The sequence below is a fragment of the Abrus precatorius genome, unplaced genomic scaffold (genome assembly GCF_003935025.1).
Source record: "Abrus precatorius isolate BTA unplaced genomic scaffold, Abrus_2018 Scaffold9, whole genome shotgun sequence".
Classification (NCBI taxonomy): domain Eukaryota; kingdom Viridiplantae; phylum Streptophyta; class Magnoliopsida; order Fabales; family Fabaceae; genus Abrus; species Abrus precatorius.
In genome coordinates, this window is record NW_020874439.1 from 30,653,377 (window position 1) to 30,675,702 (window position 22,326).

The 22,326-nt window shown below is 29.5% G+C and overlaps 3 protein-coding genes across 9 annotated transcripts; 1 reads left to right on the plus strand and 2 right to left on the minus strand.

Annotated features, from left to right (window-relative positions):
* Nucleotides 1-104: 104 nt before the first annotated feature.
* Nucleotides 105-3,763, minus strand: LOC113849139 (protein NRT1/ PTR FAMILY 8.1-like). Of its 6 annotated transcripts, none has more exons than XM_027478809.1 (5): nt 3,493-3,605; nt 2,931-3,104; nt 2,624-2,841; nt 1,597-2,156; nt 105-1,299 (listed from the first exon to the last, which is right to left on the minus strand). In XM_027478809.1, exons 2-5 carry the CDS (start codon nt 3,034-3,036, stop codon nt 465-467), a joined length of 1,719 nt encoding a protein of 572 aa, XP_027334610.1. In that variant the 5' UTR covers nt 3,037-3,104; nt 3,493-3,605; the 3' UTR covers nt 105-464. The 6 variants fall into 6 exon arrangements, with proteins under 6 accessions (XP_027334610.1, XP_027334609.1, XP_027334611.1 ...); XM_027478808.1 differs by having other exon boundaries at nt 131-1,299; nt 2,931-3,048; nt 3,493-3,573; XM_027478810.1 differs by having other exon boundaries at nt 155-1,299; nt 2,931-3,149; nt 3,493-3,763.
* A 2,961-nt stretch (nt 3,764-6,724) lies between these two features.
* Nucleotides 6,725-9,680, minus strand: LOC113849142 (protein NRT1/ PTR FAMILY 8.1-like). The gene is made up of 4 exons (XM_027478816.1): nt 9,575-9,680; nt 9,254-9,471; nt 7,899-8,458; nt 6,725-7,520 (listed from the first exon to the last, which is right to left on the minus strand). Exons 1-4 carry the CDS (start codon nt 9,678-9,680, stop codon nt 6,725-6,727), a joined length of 1,680 nt encoding a protein of 559 aa, XP_027334617.1.
* A 5,176-nt stretch (nt 9,681-14,856) lies between these two features.
* LOC113849140 (laccase-4-like) lies at nt 14,857-19,474 on the plus strand. 2 transcript variants are annotated; one of them, XM_027478814.1, is made up of 6 exons: nt 14,857-15,020; nt 16,775-16,926; nt 17,055-17,299; nt 17,474-17,602; nt 17,776-18,696; nt 19,036-19,474. In XM_027478814.1, exons 1-6 carry the CDS (start codon nt 14,928-14,930, stop codon nt 19,164-19,166), a joined length of 1,671 nt encoding a protein of 556 aa, XP_027334615.1. In that variant the 5' UTR covers nt 14,857-14,927; the 3' UTR covers nt 19,167-19,474. The 2 variants fall into 2 exon arrangements, with proteins under 2 accessions (XP_027334615.1, XP_027334616.1); XM_027478815.1 differs by having other exon boundaries at nt 14,869-15,020; nt 17,779-18,696; nt 19,036-19,455.
* Nucleotides 19,475-22,326: the final 2,852 nt, after the last annotated feature.

Here is a 22,326-nt window from a genome sequence, read left to right on the forward strand (position 1 = left end):
GAGTATATTTTTTATCCTTTTATTGAATATTACAGATTTTCAATTTTTTATGACATCTTTGGCAATGCCTTATACGACCATTGTTTGTTGGAAACATCAAGGTAAAAGTTCACATGACAAGTTAACTTACAAAAATGAAACGGAGCAAACATAGGTTAACTTTGATTCCTGCATTGCAAGCATGTTGATGAAAAGATCTAACATGCAAAGAGAATGCTAACAGAACTCAAATGTTTATAAACAGTGGTGATAGTAAGAAATTTACAAGATTCTGATAAGCTTAAAAGATTTGACATGGAGATCATACATTACAAATAAAATTGACCACATCTAATAGTGTAGATGAAAAACAATATTTGTGAAGGAAACTTGCAATTTGCTGAATAATGAAACTTCCATTGTACAAGCACAAGTTTGGATTTATAGGTTTTTCAGCGTGTTTACAAAAACGCACTAATCAATTTTCAGCGCAAAGTTCCCACAGGTCTTTTATATGTGTACATCATGGCCACTCCAATGTATGCCATCAAATTCAGTACACTTAGCCCTGCCAATAGCCAGAAGAAATAATCTATGTGACCATAATTTAGATTATCAGGTATCCATCCGGGACTTCCATTTTTTGTAGTGATCTTGGTCACAATTGTCACAAGTAGAGAGCTTAAGTATTGTCCAAGTGCAACAGTGATTAGTTGTAGAGCTGAACAGAAGCTTCTCATGGCATCAGGGGCTTGCTCATAGAAGAACTCCAATTGACCTATGAACATGAACACTTCTGCACAACCTATAATGAAATACTGAGGAACCTGCCAAAATATTGACATGGGAATCTCATCAAGTTTATAGTAATTGTGCCTCCTCACCATTCTAAGTCTTATGAGCTCCAATAGTGCCGCAGCCACCATGGAAAATATGGATATGAAGAGGCCAATGCCCATTCTCTGAAGCTGAGTTAGGCCATTTTTATGCCGACTGAATTTTCTAGCAAATGGTACAATGATCCTATCATACACTGGGACCCAAAATATGACACTAAGGGTGTCAAAGATTGATAGAGATGCTGGTGGGATTTGAAAGTTAGAGTTTCCAACATAGGTGTTCATGGTTTGCCCTTGCAACACAAATAAGGTGCTCATCTGACCATAGACAGTAGCAAATATGATGCCCGTGGCCCACACAGGAAGCAATCTTAAAATGGATTTCAGTTCTTCCACTTGAGTTACAGTGCAAAGTCTCCATGGATTTACTGAGTCCTTCACATTATCTGATTCTCCTACCACTGCTGCTTTGTCGAAAAATCTATTACACACAATAAGAAAGTGAATAAAAATTCGATAAGATGATAGGCTAATGTAGAATAGATCAAAAGAAACACTTGGGACAGCCCTTCTATAATTTGCAAGGAAAATTGAAAACTAGTGATCATGACATTGTCATATATTATATGATAGCATGTGAAATGGCATGAGTGATGACTAAATCCATGCCTCTCTCTATACAATATAATGCAAGTGTGACATCAAGCTTGCTTCTGATGCTGAGTAACAAAAAAAATTAATTGGTCATCTAGAATTTTGTTGCCTTTGCTTAATTTACCTTAACTCATTTGTGTGGTCAAGTTTTCTGCTTCCTTTGATAGCAGACTCAGTGTCAGCAACCTCATGTAAAAGAGACTTATCGGCAGGTACTTCAACATGGTATTTTCTCGTTGATGCCACCACCACCTGACAGATACGTGTGAGGGAGCTGCCCCCAGGCTTCTGATTCCGATACAATCTAGTGCCTGAAAAGAAACTCACCACTGCAATTGCCATAGCAACAGCAGGAATGCCAAAGCCCCACCCCCAACCCACATTATCTTGTATCCACACCAATAGAGAAGAAGCGATAAGAGCCCCAATGTTGATTGAGAAATAGAACCAATTGAAGAAAAAACTCTTGCGTTCCTTCTCAACCGGATCAGCATCATCAAACTGGTCAGCACCATAGGATGAAACACAAGGCTTAATCCCACCGGTGCCAAGAGCAATCAGGTAAAGAGCTAGGAAGCACATTGCACTTTGTAGAGTAGTAGGATGGCAATTTTCATCTCCATGCCCATGACATGTTGGTTTCATGCCAGAAACTGATGCTGACATTGTCAAAAGTGTCATTCCCTGTTGTTCATCAACAAGATTACCTTTTAGATGTTGTTTAACAGGCCAGAAGATTTAATTTGATTAAGAAAAAGTTTGGCCAGTTTGCACACATTATCGTAACGTTGATTGACTTCGCAGCATAAATTCTGGAACATTTTTTGGGGGCCGTGGTGATGCTGTTTCTTTTCAAATAAATTTATTTGGAATCAATACTACATCTCTAACTGATATGTTAAGCTATATGGAAATTTCAACAATCCAAAACCATATCCCTTTTCTAGCAAGGGTTTTGTTAACCTTAATTTTAGAATTGAGAAAAATAGTATTATTATTATTTATTAAAAACATAATATTTATTGTATTTTTTAAGATGATAAATATTTTCTTTTTCAGTAATAATTTATTACTTTTAATTGCTTATCCTCAGCCTTGATGTTAACATTTTCTTTCCAGCAAAAGTAACAAACCGAAGACAAAATACTCACAATAACATAGATTATTGAAAAGCAGGCAATGGTCCAATATCTTCCAAGGTAGGAATCAGCCAAAAATGCTCCAATCAATGGAGTGATGTAGCATGTTCCACTCCAATTGGAGACATTCTTGGAAGCAGTAGCACTATGCTGATGTAGCCGTTTCTTAAAATAAAGCACCAAGTTTGTGCTCATCCCATAATAAGCCAATCTCTCACAACATTCATTTCCTATAAAATAAAGCTAGAAATGATAAGCATTTCATAATTCATATATATCTCAACAACTATAGTTGGACTTAAAATAACACCAGAATTACCTAAGATAAAGGGGCAGGCTCTCCAGGTTCCAGTTTCGTTTTTGTCAGCTGGATTTCCACGCCAATCAACAGTTCCATCTTTGGTGTAAACATCGTCTTCTGCCATTGTGATTCAAAACTGTACACAGCGGCCTATTATTGACTTGCGATTGCAACCAACCAAGCAGCACAAAACTTGACAGGGTAAAACACCAAGAACGAAAACAACAGATTACTCTTCTGTTTTGACAAAAAGGAACAAGTCATATAAATTCAAAAGTGGACTCAGTTAAAGAAAAAGGAAAAAAAAAAAAAAAAAAAACACTTCTTTTGAGCAATTTCAGTTATAATCAAGCCACAAAACTTTGCTGAAACTGATGCCCTAGGCAAAACAACTGCAGAAGTCAGTTTCTGATTCAAATGTTTAGTCATTCAATTCCTTAAAAAAGAAGACAGTTTATTCAAGAATAGGAGAAAGATTCAAGATTCAAATACATGAATGGAAAAATCCCAGAAAGATAAACTCCAAATCAGAACACAAAAGCACATAATGAAATAAAAGAAAGTGCATCTCTGACCTTACCTTAAAGTTGGCAACTAACACAAGCATCGCCCAGCAAGGTGTGATGAGTAATATTGATGTAATATATATATATACACACACTTGTGATGGACTAAAAGATGGGTACTTGCTTTTTAGTCTAACCTTAATTCTCTTGGATATATACCACAAGGTAATCCTAGTTTGAGACTGTTGACTAGTCTCACATGCAGTGTGAATAAAGAATGGTGCATATAATATTTGACCTATGATTTTGGGATTTACCCTCTTTCTGTTGCCAAGTTCATAGCACACAGAAAATTAAACAGAATTGGACCTTAAATTCTACAATTTTGGTCAGATAGAGTTTTTTCGTTTTGAATTTTGATTGCTCAGTCATAATTAACTATTTTTGCACCTAACAATATCTTAGATCTCTTATGAAAAATAGAAAATGAATAAAAATGATAATTGGAAATTTTGGAAATTTGTTTTTAGTTTGACTACGTAAGTGTGAGGTGGGTCAGTGTACAATAGGGGGAACTTAAAGCGGTGCCAAAAGCCAAAGCAGATTTCCCACTATATAATTTAGCTTTCAAAGGAAAAATTGGGCACATGCTTAGAGTTTTGATTGGCTGTGAATGGAGACTTTCTTTTGGATAAGCTTTTTATTAATTGTCCAACACAAATAGTTAATTAATGAGAACACAAATCCATCGACTTTGAAATCATTTATACATGTGTAAATCATCATTTTCTTTGTAGAATTTTGTTAGTTTAATAATTTAAAAGTAGTAATTTTTTATTAAAAAATATATTTATTATATTAAAGTTTTTAAAATGTAATTAACATTTTTAATGAAATGTTGGTATTATTAATTGTTAATTAAAGAGTAAGCTTAAAAATTTCTTTTTTATATGATATTAAAAATGAGTTACTTTGATATAAAATTGCTAGACACGTCTTAGATAAGGGATTATTGGTCGAAGGATTTTTAATGATAATCACTGTTATCGTGATTTATACTCATGAAAAGGTTAAAAAAAAATCACAATTAATATGAATACATAATAATATAAAATCATTTTAAAAATAAAAGTTATTTTATAAGAGTACATGAAATTTAATTTGACGTTGATTTGTCATGTGTTTGAGTAAAAGAAAGAACTTGCAAACTAATGATGGTGATGGGCACTATCAATAATGTGAACATCCTTATAAATAATTATAGGTTATTTGAAAATAACGTAATGCTTATGTAAGATAATCAATTATCACATCAACCAATAATTAATGAGATGGAGATTCACACTTACAAGTGACGCATTGCGTTTGTATTTAATTTTGTATAATATTAGTGTTAAAAAATAGAAAGAATAAACAAATGTGTGATGCAATAAAAAAAATTTAAAAATAATATTATAAAAAATCGTTACTAAGTAATATAATTCATAAAAAAAAAAAATACATGAAGAGTATGTAAAATAATCCATAACTAGTGAGTATTTTATATATAAATTTATTTATTTATCATAAAGAAAAATAAAGTAAGGCTCTAATTCGTTTGTCGTTGAAAAGCATTAGAATCGATTATTGGAAAAAAAATTTGAAACCATATAAAATGTCTTGAAATTTGTGTTCACCATTGATTTAAAATTCTAAAATTTCGTATTGTTGACTTACTAAAAAAAAATAAACAGATACTAAATATATAATTTGATTTTTGGAAAAATATATTGTTTACTAATTATTACTAAAAATTTTAGTCTATATAATTTATTTTATTGTATTAACTTATTCATATTTAAATATATAATTGCTCCGAATAGAATTATATTCGGTAGAAGATACATGTCGTCCAAATTAATAAAAATATTTTAATTATTTTTTTTATAAAATTGTAAATAAAATAAGAGCAAATTATAAATAAAATTAGCATTTCTAGACCAAATTGCACGTACCAACATTTTTGAAAACTATATAGTTTCTAAAAAGATATTAAAATGAGTAAGTTAATAGATTAAAAAATTATACAAAATAAAATTTATAAAATTAAAATTAAATAAAATACACTTTCAAAGATTAATTTATGTATTTACTAAAATATATATAACCGGTTAAAAGAAACTTTGACTCTAAAGTTGAAAAACAAAAAACAATACCAATCATTTTGTTGGGATAGAATATATAATACACATTTGGTTCACTATTTAAATGAATATACTTTAATTTAAATATAAAAATATATAAAAAAAAATTGAATTGTTTGCTGAATAGGGTAAATGCTAAAAACATAGTCTTGTGTGTGTTGTTGGCTACATATAGTAGACGACAATTTGGAAAGTGTGAACACAATATGAATAAAGAATTGGATGACGCAAAAACGACAAACCAACATGGAGAAGCTTCAAAATTCAAGGAAAGGTTTACAAGAGAGAAGATTCTGAAGATTCTTTGCTGAGAGTCACTTGGCCACCATAACATTTTATAAACCTATTTATGCAAATTAATGCAAAACCAGATGAAGACTTTCTTTCCATCGAACACAAACGGTTAATGTTTTGTTTCGTTCTTCTTATTATACCAATTTTATTGTTCAATTTCTTTTTCCAACCTCTACTTTTAGCCTCAAAACATTTCGTTAAGGTTTATGTTTTAGATTTAAATTAATTTTAGACTTTTCACTTGATTTATTTTGACTTTTTTATTGCAGAGTGATTCATTTTATTTAAATATAAAAGGTAGATTTATGCTGTATTTAAGTGAGAGAAAATATAAAATAATATTACATATTAAAATAAAATAAAATTATAAATTATCAACTCTAACTACACGTATAATAAAAAAACTGCTTAAATATCAAGAGCATTATAATAATATATAATGACTACACAGTAAAAAATTAGGCATGCTAACTCAATAAAATTTTGCAGCATTACAAGTTCAGCCTAATATGGAGGCATGCCTTGTTAAATGTGCTAAGCCCAAAACCAATTGCAAAGAGAGGAAGAGCCCGGAAAGGATGGTAGTAGGCAAAGCAAGCATCTTAAAGTGAAAATACAAACAAGTGAAATTATTTTGATCGATGACAAAAAAGGTAAAAGTGCACTTAGATATAGCATTGATTTTGAAAAGCTTCAAGAATTTGACATAGAGATTACAATGAAATAGTAAAAGTAACCAAATATGAAAAACGAGACTTATGAAGCATCAATAATGAAAGTTCCATTGTACAACTCAACCCACTTTTAGCTCAGAGTTCCCACTGGTCTCTTATATGTATAGAATGTATGCTATCAAATTCACAACACTTAGCACTGCCAATAGCCAGAAGAAATAATCTATGTGACCATAATTTAGATTGTCAGGTATCCAACCAGGACTTCCATTTTTAGTACTGATCTTGGTCACAATTGTCACAAGTAGAGAGCTCAAGTACTGGCCAAGTGCAACAGTGACTAGTGAGAGAGCAGAACACAGACTCCTAATGGCATCAGGGGCTTGCTCATAGAAAAATTCCAATTGACCAACAAATGTGAACACTTCTGCACAACCTATAATGAAATACTGAGGAACCTGCCAAAATATTGACAAGGGTATCTCCTCAAGTTGATAGTAATTGTGCCTCCTCACCATTCTAAGTCTTATGAGCTCCAATATTGCTGCAGCTACCATTGAAAATATGGATATGAAGAGGCCAATTCCCATTCTCTGAAGCTGAGTTAGGCCATTTTTGTGCCCGGTGAACTTTCTAGCAATTGGCACAATGATCCAATCATACACTGGGACCCAAAATATGACACTAAGGGTGTCAAAGATTGAAAGTGCAGCTGGTGGAATTTTGAAGTTAGAGTTGCCAACATGAGTATCCATGGTTTCCCCTTGCAACACAAATAAGGTGCTCATCTGACCATAGACAGTGGCAAATATAATGCCAGTAGCCCATACAGGAAGCAATCTTAAAATGGATTTCAGCTCTTCCACTTGAGTTACAGTGCAAAGTCTCCATGGGTTTATTGGGCCCTTAAGATCATCATATTGTCCTGGCACTGCTGCTTTGTCAAAAAATCTGTTACATACAATAAGAAAGTGAATAAAAATTTGAAAATTAGATAAGATTTAAGAAACACTTGTGACCGACCTTCTTTAATATGGTAGAAATCCTACATCGATCACAGATACGGCTAAAATAAAACTTACTGAAGTTAAAACAATCTTCACCTTATTTCAGAGTTTATTGTAGATCCAACATCGAGTCACTTTAACTAAAAAACAAAAATAGCCCTACTGATTTTTCCACTGTAATTAACACTCTTATTGAACAATTGAAAAACTAGTGATCATATGGTTATCATATTTTGATATGATAGCATGTGAAGTGACATGAAAGCATAAAGTAAACAATAGTACAAAGTGGTCATCTACAAATTTGTTGCCATTGTCTTACCTTAACTCATCTGTGTGGTCAAGTTTTCTGCTTCCTTTGATAGTAGACTCAGTGTTAGCAATCTCATATAAAAGAGACTTATCAACCGGTACATCAACATTATACTTTCTTATAGATGACACAACTACTAGACATATACGAGTGAGGGGGCTTCCTCCAGGCTTCTGATTCCTATACAACCTTATGCCTAAAAAGAAACTCACCAATGAAATTGCCATTGCAACAGCTGGTATGCCAAAGCCCCATCCCCAACCCACATTATCTTGTATCCACACCAATAGAGAAGAAGCAATAAGAGCGCCAATGTTGATTGAGAAATAGAACCAGTTGAAGAAAGAACTCTTGTGTTGCTGCTCAACAGGGTCAGCATCATCAAATTGATCCGCTCCATAGGATGAAACACAAGGTTTAATTCCACCAGTGCCAAGAGCAATAAGATAAAGAGCTACGAAGCACACTGCACTTTGTCCATTAGTAGCATGGCAATTTTCATCTCCATGCCCGTGACATGTTGGTTTCATGCCAGAAACTGATGCTGACAATGTCAGGAGTGTCATTCCCTGTTGTTCATCAACTTGAATGCCTTTTAGATGTTGCTTAACAGGGTAGAAGATATAATTTGATAAAAAATTGAACCAGTTTGCACACATGATTGTACTATTAATTGCAATGCTTTTAAAATTGTATCGTTTATTAAACCAGCGAAAGAATTAATTTATGGTTCATTAGTTCAACTTAGGTTAAATTTGAAATAATATATCATAAGAGATGAAATTATAAAAAATTATGACAGGTTTAACTTTAAAGTAGCATGATATGATTATTTACATGTCCTACAAAATTAAAAAAAAAATCTAATAAATAGTTATGTAATAGTAATTCATTCCTTGTTCTCATACTCATGCCTTTATTTATTTAAAAATGTGTAAATTCTTAATAAATATTTAAAAAATATTAGAAAAACTATTCAAACCAATTTTATAACATTGATTCTTGATTTTGCTTGGTTTTTTTAACAGCTTTTGTTCCATCAGTTTCTTGGGTTACTCAGATATGGACATGACTAATTTCCAGTCACATGGGTTTGATTGATCTAGTTTTAATAACTACATTGGATTCATTTCACATCATATATTGTGAAACTTCTTATAAGGGATGAGGGGTTGTGGGGTTTTCTTTCTTCATTCTACTTGATTTATTTGGAATCCATACCAAATCTCAAATTAATGTTTATGCTACAAAGATAACTTTCAGCAATTCCTCAGTTTCAGTGATTGCTATTGTAGCTCCAAAATTATACACATCCCTTTAGTACAAGCTTGTAATCAAGTAAAGAATGAAGAGACCATACTCACAATAACATAGATTATTGAGAAAGAAGCAATGGTCCAAAATCTTCCAAGATAGGAATCCGCCACAAATGCTCCAATCAATGGTGTGATGTAGCATGTTCCACTCCAATTATTGACATTGTTGGAAGCAGCAGCACTATGCTGACCTAGCCAATCCTTAAAATAAAGCACCAGATTTGTGCTCATCCCATAAAAAGCCAATCTCTCACAACATTCATTCCCTGTAAATTGAAGCTTGGAATGATCACATTTCATAGTTCATAAACACACACACACACACACATATAACAAGTATATTTGGAATTGAACAAACACCAAAATTACCTAAGATAAAGGGGCAAGCTCTCCAGGTTCCTGTTTTCTTTTTATTAGCTGGATTTCCAAGGTAATCTACTGTTCCATCTTTTGTGTAAACATCAACCTCTGCCATTGTAATTCAAAACTTGTACAGTACACACTGGTCACTTACCTTTGCAATGACAAGCAACCAAGCAACACAGAAATTGATAAACTAGAACACTAAGAGACAAACAGAAACATTTCATCAAGGTCAAAATTGGACTCAGTTCAAGAAGAAAAAAAACTGTTTGGCTTTTTAAAATATATTTTTTTTCACTTTTTATGTTACAAAAATCTCACCTTACTTTAATCTGTTTCTATTCTTAAAGATTTGTATTGTTTCATGTTCCTTGCATAAACTTTTTAAAACAATAATGTAGCATTTTGTAATTAAAAAAAAAACGTTTTCTGAAACCGATGTCTTAGGCAAAAGAACAAGATTCCAGAAACCAATTTTTGATTTTGATAGTTATATGTATAATTCTTTCTCCCTTTAAAAAGAATGCAGTTTTTGAGAATTATAGAAAGTTTCAAGATTGAAATAAATGCGTCTATAGATCAGTAGAAGTAAATATAACAAAAAAGTGAGACACTGAAAACCATAGTCAAAATTTAAAAAGATAAAACCCAAATTATGATACAACTAAGCACAAAATGGAATCAAAGAGCATCTCTAACCTTAAAGTTGGCAACTTAAGGAAGCATCATGCAGCAATATGTAATGAATAAAGACGTATACACACTTGTGATCGACTAAAACGATTGGTACCACTACCAACTTAAATAGTTGCTCTTTTGTGCATGGTTGGGATTAATAGTTTTTTTAAGGATAAAAATCCATGTAATTTTAGTGTATCTAGCTAGGGAGTGTTTGTTTAAACTTAAAATAAAATGATTTTAAGAATGCATAAAAATATTTTTTATAAAAACTTTTATAAAAATAAGAGTTTTTGTTTGTTTATAATTATAAAAAATTAAATTAAATTATATTTTCCGAATTTTAAATAATAATAAATTTATTTTTCTTAGGTTTATTTTTTTTAAAAAAAGCTTAGATAAGTGCATAAAAAAATTTTAAAGTTTAATGAAAAAACTAAAACAGACGTCTCTCGATTATACAAATTACCAAAGAGAGATAAAAAATCCAACCCCACCTTATTTAAGAAAGTTTTGAAAACCTTTTATATATCGTATTGAAAAATTACTTACACAGTAAATTATCTATAATTGATGAGTATTTTATATACTTTAATTTAGGGGTTCTTTTAAATTTAAATTATTTTTTAAAGAAAATTATAACTAGTTGGAAGAGAACTTAACTTTAAAAGTTGAAAGAGTTTGAAACAATACAAGTTCTTTGAAAGACTGCACCAAAAAAAAATTAAAAATTGAGAGAGAATACAGTAAAAATTACTCATTATTAAATGAGAGAGAATATACTTTATTTAATCCTAGACAAAGAATTATACAAAGATTGAATTGTTTGTTTGAAGAATAGGGTCAATGCTAAAACATTTTTTTTCAGTAAGTCAATGTTTAAACATTCTTAACAGAATAATTATTGTGAATCATTCAAAATGAGTGTGCATACAACTGGAAAGTGTAGGCAACTTGCAGATTATCAATAATTAATGAAAAGATTATGAATAAACCTTTTTTTTAAACAATGAAAAGATGACATAAAAACAAGAAACATCTAGACAAGCTTCAAATTTCAGTGTCAGGCAAAAATTCCTTAAGAATCTTTGCTAAGAATCACTTGGTCACCGGAACATATTTTTAAATCTATACAAACAGGCACAACATACACTCAAGAATGGTAGTAACTCATAAAAATATTTTTTGTGGGGCTTTAAGTAAATAATTTTTTTATTAAAAACGATATGATATCATAAGATCTAATATCTTAATAGTATTAAATATTATAATTTTTAATAAAATTTATTAATTTTTTATTGTATACTTGAATACATGTTAAAAAAATCCATAAAATCATCACAATAAAAAAAATTATATAATTTAATTGAAAAGAATTGAATAATTGATAGTATATTATACCATCATATACAACCATGGATTGACGAATTAATGAGAATTATTGACTTTTATAATAATTAACTTAAAGATTATACCTATTATATATTATAATTAATTGATAATATAAAAATATTTATATTATCACAAGCAACCCCCTCTCTTTTTTTGCCCTAAGTGATGATTCAAGGAAAAAATATTTACACATTAAATAATATAAAGTAGTGAAATGTCATGTGGTGACTACCAGAGAAAACCTTATTACAAAAATCTCCAGAGTGTATTTTATTTATCTTCATCGAGAATTGGTAATGTTAGTAAATAGCAAGTGGAAAACTAAATAATAGTATAGAAGCTTAACCATGTGATTGGAATAATAGCTTTTAGGTAGAATAGTTGTTTAATTCTGTAGGATATTAGTAATATATTATTTAATATACTCTTTTTAATATATTTTTAACTATTAATCATATGAAAAAAATTAATTTATAAGTAAAAAGAAATAAGAGTTAAATAATTTATAAAAAAGGATGTGGTTAATATTTCTTTAAAATAGATATTTTACTGAAAATACCACATTCACGTAATTATTATTGCTAACTTCTGCTAGGCTCAATCTTATATATTAAGAGATCAAAATTTTTTACAACAATTACACTATAATTAGTGTTTTTTTTTGCACTTTCGTTTAAACTAAACGCTTAAATAGAAGTGCAAAAAATGCAACAAAACTGCAAAAAATTTCTGTCCATATATTAATTTTATATAATGTATGATAAATGTAACTCATACTAACATGAATTTATTTAGTTTTGATCCTTTGAAAAAAATCATTAATTTCAGAATTTATAATTTATTTTTAAAAAATAATTCTTATTATCATTAAATAACATGAGACTTAGTGATCATTGTAAAGTTACATGATTATCAAAATGTTACATTATTATATGTAGAGATTTTTCCTAAAATCTTTTAAATTTATGAGAATTAAAACTAACAAAAATATTTTAAATAAGAAAAATAAATAAAAATATATTTAAGCTTATAATTAATCAAACTAGAGGTTTAAACTCTTGTTCTTCTTGTTACAATTTTGTGTTGTTTGCTCTTTTGAGTTTTTTTTTTTTTAAGCAAGGTTGTAGTTCTTGTAAGCATAAACAAGTTGAATCAAATAAAAGTTAAAGTTGATGAAACAATTCAAGCACCAAAACATTCAAGCCAATTGAATGGAAATATGTCATTTTAGTTTATTATATTGAACTTTACTTAAGAACTAATTTTATATATGTCGTTGATTTAATTTACTTAAGAACTAACATCCAAAATTTGATATTCAAGTGAGTTGCAAGGAAAAAAAAGAAAGATAAAGAATACTTCTCTCTCGTATTTAAATTATATTGTGTTTCTTTCTATTTTTTGAAAAATCAATTTTATTCTTCTAAAAATAAAACGTATTGTAGTTTAATTTATTGAACATAAATGAATTTTTGAACACAATAAGTAACTAGTAATCCAAATTCTCAAAACAAATCAAATTAATTTAGAGAATTTTAGAAACTGTTTTGTTTTAGAAAATATTTTTACTCTTTTAGTTGCAAAATTATCATTTTATTTTTTATTTTCAAAGATTTGTAAAAAAAAAAAACAGTAAAAAATATTGGTTTTCTATTTTTACTATTTTTTTATAAATTTATGAAATAAAATAAAAAGGGTAATAAGTTTGTAAATAAAAGTGAAAAATAAAAATAGAAAGACGTTCCTGAACAGCCCCTTATCTTTACACATGAATGGCGATCCACTTTTGGTAATAAATTTATAGGCTAAGATTGTAACCTTAAACTCAATCTCATACATTACAGATTGCGTGATAAATAATATTAAAAAGTAGCCTCACTTTTGTGAACCAACAATTAGGTATAATTAATAAGAAAAATATTAGTAACATATTTTTTTTAAAAAAAATATTATTGATTGAAATCAAACAAGATTTATAAATTATGAATAAGACTTTTTGAAAAAGGAATATGACCTACATTATTTGAAGAATCTCATTTAATTTGAATTACTTTTAAAGAATGTATATATTAACATTTTTGGCACTATAAAATATATATCAAACTAGGCTCTGACTGGGTAAAAGAGACATGAGTAGGTAGTGAGTTAGAAAGGCAATAAAATATATAATTAGTGTACATGAACAACATGAGTAGGTAGTGAGTTAAATGTGCATAAAAAACCAGTTAAAAAGTGGTGTACATGAAAAATATTGGCTCAATGAGATGAATTGCCAACCACTCCTATAATCTTTAGCCTTCAAGAAGAAACTTCTTTGATGTAATCTGCCACTGTCTACACTCAACAGTTACTGAAAACCATTCTTCACCAATATAACTCTGTTGGACTAACATAACATCTCATGCATGCCCTCCTTCAACGCCAAAACACCTTTGAAAATTTGTCACATAGAGTAACATATACATACATTAATACATATTATAGTTATGTGTGTCTGTGTTTGTGATAATCATAGGTATTAAATTATCATTTTTAAAGTCCTAAGAGTTGGGTTTTTGAGAAAACTAATAATGGGCATCAAAATTCTTTAATCAAGTGGTCTGGAATTAAATGTTCAGTACTCACATTCTTATTAACTAAAATACAAATGAACTTAGTCAAATACCATTCAAAATGTATAATATATGATATGATTCATTTCTAATTACTTTTTGGAACCAATTGCCGAAATTTCCAATGATTAACTAGAAGCTACGTTATGTGTACTTAAGGTGCTATACATATTCTTAATTTGTAAAGCCGTATAGTAGAATAAGGTGTAAAAATGTGTGTCCATTTCATCAATTGGTACATGTTTGTTGAGAATCGTTGTACTTTACCCTAAATGGGTGGACCAAACCCAGCATCTGAATTGGACCACTTATTGTAGTAGAAAGGAATAGAAAAAATAGACATCACACCCCAGAAACTCAACTAGCTTAGCTTCAAAATGTGTTCTGGTTGATGGATACTACTTTATGTAATACACAAGAAAAATAAATAACAGTAATTTGTGATAGTGTTTTGGTGTTTATTATTATTATTTTGAGTTATTTGCACTTTATAATATATAGACCTTACATCTTAACTCTTAAGTATTCCTTCTACCAACTAATTAAAAGGGACATTACAGCAGAGAGTGCCTCTTTATAAGGTTGTCCTTCTTGCTCTGTCTCTTGCAGTGTATTCAAGAGAGTGGCTACCCAGCAAAGAAGAAGCTATTTGAATAGAGAGCTCAAAAGGGGTGGCTATGGCAGCTTCAGGGATTCGAATTATGCTACTGCTTGCAGCTTGCTTGTTTCCACTATCTGTGGAAGCTATGGTTCGCCACTACAAGTTCAATGTAGGTGCATTGTTATATTATTTACATTTTATCATGCCACTCATGCAAAGCATATAAAATAATGAAGTTTGCTAAGTTTATATCATTGGAAAATGAGAGATGAAGAAATATGAAATGAAATGAAACTTTCATAAGATCAAAATGAATATCGTATATGTCTTTTTATGCTTAAATATGTAGTTAGCCTATATTTTTTTTTATAAGATTTTAATTTTAGTGCTTATTTTTATTTTAGGCTGTAATTTTTTAAATTTAACACTTTTGGTTTTTAATAATCACGTGATTAACTAAGAGTTTGTCACTTATTGATTTTCAAGCCATGTGTTAACATATTTAAGCTTGTTTTCTTTTGTTCATTTATTTTCTATTAATCTACTTTTCATGTAAAAGCATGCATTGAAGATTTGTTTACCTTTTTCTCTTCCACTTAGTTGTAATCGTTGCATGTCAAGAGTTTTAAATTGGATTTTAACAATTAAACAGCACCATCGTTCAAATGCAACAGTAATTACCATAGCATCAACTTTCTTAATTTTAAGAGTTTTGGATGAGTAAATTTTGACTAATCTGGCTAGTATATATTTGAAATGGGATTATAATTTGGGTGATGTAGCTAACAGTGCACCGAATGTTGAAAATGTTTATTAATTTTGTGAAATACTAACAACTAATTGTAATTAACGTTCGCATCTAAAAATATTAACTACTTCTACCATCAGTCATATATTTGACTGCTGTGAGCTAGAGCTATTATTATTGATGAATATAATAGTTCAACCACCAATGTTAGAAATTTTAGTTTGAGCTTCCACAGAGGTAGTTAATGTTAGTCCTTTTCAATTACTGTTGTCATTACAATAAATTAAAGTTTTTGAAACCTTAATTAACAATCTAATCAATGTTAATCTCATGAGAGATGTAAGAAGCCAACAATGACCCTTGTAATGATTAAACGCTTTCCCTTTCCTAAACCCGACCGGGGCCAGTTTCTGATAAATGAATTTCTCTTGACAAAAAGCTGGTGACAGAACTTTCTTTAGTTGCCATGTTCATCAACTGAAATGACACACACCTACATGGAGGCAAATTATACATATTGGATTTTATTTTTTGGTGGTTGGATCATTATTTCTATGTTTTAATCCGAACATTTTATTGCTTCAATCGACATATTTACTAAAAATTCGATGATAGGTAGGTACATGATTTGATTTCCAGTAGGTAACATTCATTTTTTATACATGTTTTGGCAAAAACATTAAAGTTACACTACATTATTAGTACAACCACAACTAGAATGGTTAAGCGACGAGACCTAAGTTGTAAAAATCTTTCTAATTGACTCGAGGTGATCATTTCAGCACTTTGCTGTCTGATAGAAGTATCAATATCTTTTTATTTGAATTAATAAAAACTTGTCATGTGTATATATTAAAATTACTTTATAAATAAACTAAAGTTAGTATTAATATGTAACAAATTTTATACTTATAAAAGGATTTTACGAGATTGAATTCAATTTTTTACAATAACTTCATATTAAGTATCGATGTCCCTTAAATATAGAGCTACTATAGAATTTACCTTTCTTGTTCAATTAGGTGTGGAATAGTTGAGAAGCCAAAGCATTTAAATTAGTAGATGTTTGTAAAGTCGTAATTACACTTTTTTTCTTCGTATTGATCAAGATTGGTGCAACAAATCAACTTGAAATTCCTGAATAATGGCTATTAATTGGTTGATGTTATGCACAGGTGGTGCTGAAGAATGCCACAAGATTGTGCTCAACCAAGCCCATTGTCACCATAAATGGAAAGTTCCCAGGTCCTACAATTTATGCTAGGGAAGATGACACTGTTCTTGTTAAGGTGGTCAACCATGTCAAATACAATGTTAGCATCCATTGGTAAGGGTGCTAGAGTTTCTTATCACTCATATCTCAATATTTTTTGCTATTGTTTTATTACTTTTTTATAAAAATTATTAAATTAATTAATTTTTTTGGGTCAACTATTAAATTAATTATTTGAACAGGCATGGAATCAGACAATTGAGAACAGGTTGGGCTGATGGGCCAGCATACATTACCCAGTGCCCAATTCAACCAGGCCAAAATTATGTGTACAACTTTACCCTTACGGGCCAAAGAGGTACATTATGGTGGCATGCACATATCCTCTGGCTCAGGGCCACTCTCCATGGCGCCTTGGTCATATTACCCAAGCTTGGAGTTCTTTACCCTTTTCCCAAACCAAATATGGAACAGGTTATCATATTGAGTAAGTTCTACTGTTTTAATTTTTTTACATGTAGCTAAATATTTCACTTTCCTAGTTTTAATAATGAATTTAAAAAAAAAATCATAATGAACATTTTCCTTTAACCTTGATTAATTATTCTAATAGAATAGAAAGTATATTTCACAATTCTTACAATATCTCAATTTGATTCAGGTGAATGGTGGAAATCAGACACTGAAGCTATTATAAATGAAGCTTTAAAATCTGGTTTGGCTCCTAATGTCTCGGATGCTCACACAATTAATGGCCATCCAGGATCTGTTCAAGGTTGTGCTTCACAAGGTGAGGAACCAAACTCTAATGCAAATAGACCAAGAGTCAAAGTGTCTAAAAAATTGACATTAACAAGTTTTCATATGTAGTTAAAGCCAAAGAACAAAAAAATTTAAAACTTTTCATTTATTTTCTCCTGACACAAGACTAACTAGTATTTTTCAATTTTTCTTTGTGTATAGGAGGATTTAAATTCCAAGTTCAACAAGGAAACACCTACTTGCTAAGAATCATCAATGCTGCCCTCAATGAAGAACTCTTCTTTAGGATTGCTGGCCATGAACTCACTGTTGTTGAGGTTGATGCAACCTACACAAAACCTTTTAAAACTGATACCATAGTCATAGCACCTGGCCAAACCACAAATGTACTTCTAACAACCAACCATGCAAGCGGCAAATACTTGATTGCAGCCTCTCCTTTCATGGATGCTCCTATTGCAGTTGACAACAAAACTGCCACTGCTACATTACATTATTCAGGCACCCTTGGCTCCACCATCACTACCCTCACTTCTATGCCTCCTAAAAATGCTACTCCACTTGCCACAAGTTTCACTGACTCTCTTAGAAGCTTAAACTCCAAAAAGTACCCTGCTAGAGTTCCATTAAAAATTGACCATAACTTACTTTTCACTGTTAGCCTTGGTATCAGTCCTTGTGCTACTTGTGTGAATAATAGTAGGGTGGTTGCAGATATCAACAATGTTACCTTTGTGATGCCGAATATCTCTCTTCTTCAAGCACATTTCTTCAACATTAAGGGTGTTTTCACTGATGATTTTCCTGGGAATCCTCCTATGGTCTATAACTTCACAGGGCCACAACCATCAAATTTAAATACCATGAAAGGGACAAGGGTCTATAGACTTACTTACAATTCTACAGTTCAATTAGTTTTGCAAGATACTGGAATGATAACACCTGAGAATCATCCTATTCATCTTCATGGTTTCAATTTCTTTGTAGTTGGCAAGGGTCAAGGGAATTTTGAATCCACAAAGGACCCAAAAAAATTTAACCTTATCGATCCTGTGGAGAGAAACACAGTTGGTGTTCCAGCTGGAGGGTGGACTGCTATTAGATTCAGGGCTGACAATCCAGGTAAAGTCATGAATTTAATTATGCCTAAATTTTTTAAGTCAAATGCTTAGAAATTTGTAGAAAAATAAAGGTGTGTTTGGAAACAATGTTGAAAATACTGTAAACATAGATTTAACAAGAAGCTACAACTAGTAACTCTAAAGTAAATGTAAATCTATAAGCTTTTAACAATGAGTTTTAACATTCAAAATAGTAAATTTTTATTTAAAAAAATATTCATTGCATAAAAAAATATAATAAATTCTTTATTATTATTAGTTACTTAAATTTAACTTTAAGTGTTTATGTTAATATTTTTATTTTTTTAATATAAATATATATGATACTTTGTTTTGTCAGGGGTTTGGTTTATGCATTGCCACTTAGAAATTCATACCACATGGGGATTGAAGATGGCATTTGTAGTGGACAATGGTAAAGGACCAAATGAATCTCTATTACCACCTCCAAGTGACCTCCCAAAGTGTTGAGAATACTGCACAGTAACATTCTAAGCTCAGTGAGGAAGAGAAAACATTAAAAAAGGAAAAAAAAAAACCATATATGGCAAAGGGAGGAACAACAATCAAGGCTAATAACAAGATTTTCTTGGAGTAAAGAAAGGAGAAGATGCCGAGAGTGAAATAAGACCAAATGATCATTTTCCATGTCTTCAACATTTTTCCTTTTCATTATTTTTTTAACATTGTTTGTATTCTTATCTTTCTCCTTCTTGAATGATATTTTTGGCTTTAATTATGTATAAAAATGTTAATTGGAATTTTAAGGATTTTTAAGCCCCTTTGTCTTGCACTGCATCAAAATTTCAGTTAACTTCTTGTTACCAGTAATGACAAAATTGCAATGCTGCTTGCTTACGCAATAGAAATTAAGACAAAACAGAGTGTGTTTATTTTTATTTTTAACAAAAAGGTAAAAAAGAAATGTTTTTATATGGTTTATTCTTATCTCTTTTAAGTTTTAAAAATCGTTTCTAAAACATGCATTTTAAAAATCAAAATCAAAATAAAACAACTCTCGCATGTTTTTAAATTTTCTCTTTTTCTATTTATTAATGACAAGTTTATAACAAAATTCACTAAGAAAGAGGAAGACATATTGTAAATTACTTTTTCCTTCATTTTTGAAAAATATTTTAAAAATTATTTTTAAAAGAAGATTTTAAAACAAAAATATGAAAAAAAAGAGAGTCAAACTAGCTCTAAATCTTTCGTATAAGTATAGCCGATATTTGGATTTAAGTGCTGGTTAAGAACAAATTATTCTTAGAATAATTTAGTAAATCTTTCTTGTTTGAATTAACTTTGTTGATCAAAGTTGGTCTTAGTCCTTCTCTATTTATTATGATATTTGAACTAATTTTTTAATCTTACATTCTATATTTGGATTCATTTCAATCATAATGTTTGCCACCAACACATGTTTTTGTGAAGTTCTTGTAGCCCAAACCTCACAAATGATGCAAGTCAAAATAATATTAAGTAGCTTATTTTCCTTTTCTTGGGCCAAAGTCCAAAAAAAATAAATGACTAACAAAAAAATTAGAAAATTTTGTACAAGGAATTGTTTAAGGATTTAATACAATCTAGATACCAACAAATATTACTGCCTGTTTGCTTCCCAGTTAAATATCCATAATATTAAATATTGCACTTTATTATAGACTTTTTATAATTAAAATATTTATAAAATTATAGATGTTATATTTGTCACGTTTAATGACTTTAATATCAGTACATGGTTAGTGTTAAAAAAAAATTACATTATCAACTAACAAGAAATTATTATAAATATAATTTAAAAAATATTACAAAAATCAATAATTGTTAATAATTCATAATTAAATGACTATATAATATCTTTATACTGTTAGTATATTTTAATTAAATTCATGTTTTATTACCATTACTTGATGATAGTTTTATATTATTACCTTTATTTAATATATCATACAAAATAAAAATATACATTGAATTAATATCAATTCACTCACAATTTAACTATGGTTGAGTCTTCTTCTTTTGGTTTAACAATTGCGGTTTCATTTTGAGTTTTCACAAAACCCAAATCTTAATTTTTTTAAATATATATATATATATATATATATATATATATATATATATATATATATATACATGCCCATATACCATGTAAATTAACTATCTATTGATAATTAAAAATCTAATCATAAATTAACGATTTTTAAAAAAATAAATATATTTAGAGAACAAATCAACATAAATGATTTACTTTGAAGGCAAAACTACATATTGATTAAAATGAAAAACATTTATCCATGCAATAGAAAGGTTATATGTAGTACAAAGTTATTTGAGGGAAAAAAGAGAACAAAGGGGGAGAAGATAAGTATTGATTGGTTTGGTAGTGTGATGTTTAAAATTAGATGCATTAGGTGCATTATAGACCTAAATTTAAACCCTTTATTTTTGGCTGGATTTGCACGCGCGCACATGAGTGAGAGACCTCAACTTGAACACCACAATCACATTTGTCTCACTTTTATAGAAAGCACAATTAAAAAGGGAATCTTTCCATTTATGGAAACTATTTGGTGGTAGCTATTGTCCTTCCCAAACCATTTTCTTTATTTTATTCATTCTTCAATTTAATGTTGCTTTCCATTCATTTATCTCTTAATTATTTTCATTCTTGTGGAATCAATTTTTCTTCCCAACAACTCTCTCTACCCTTTCCCTCCATGACTTTCGAGGGACACTTGTTATCATTTATACCCATTATTACATAAAAAATAATCTTTTTATACTCATATAAGTTTAAAACTCTTACATCTAATTTAAATTTTTTTATTTAATTTATATTTAATAAATTATAATTTATTATTTCATTTATTATTAGATGTAAATTAAATAAAAAATTTAAATTTAATATAACAGTTTTTAAATTTACACCAATATAAAAAAAATTATGTCTCTTATTATGTTATACTGTAAAAATGGCAATAAATAATTTAATACTTCAATATTATTAGTATTTTAAAAAAAAGAGTAATAAAACTTTTTATTCATTTTAATAAATTGAATAGTTTTGTTTGGTTTTGTTCTCCCAAGAAGTGAATGCATGCACTCTACTAAATGTGAATAATATATTAGATAGAATATGTGTCAAAAGTGTCAGTTTCAAAAGAAATAATAATATTCATCTTTGTCCATCTAAAAAAACATTAAAAAAAGATACCAACAGAAAACCAATATACACCTCACATAAGAATAATTAATTACTTACAAATACTGCATACTTGTTCATACCAAGCTTATGTTAACTGATCATAATCATAATTAAATGGACAAATATTGTATTAGTCCTCGTGCTCGTTTTAATCATCTGTCCCAATGAATCTAATTTTTTGACCGATCGAGTTATATATTGTATGCACATAAACATCTATGCTAATAATCTAATAAGCTTGTCTATTTAGTTAGCAAATTAACTGAAAAAAAAATTCAAAATAAAAATGATGATGAGAAAAAAAAATGAAAGATAAAAAGACAGAATACAAATAAAATAAATGTACTATTTAGATGAGAAAAGAAGGTGAAAAAATAATTTAATATATATAAAAGTTTAGTTTAATAAAAATTAGAATTTTAT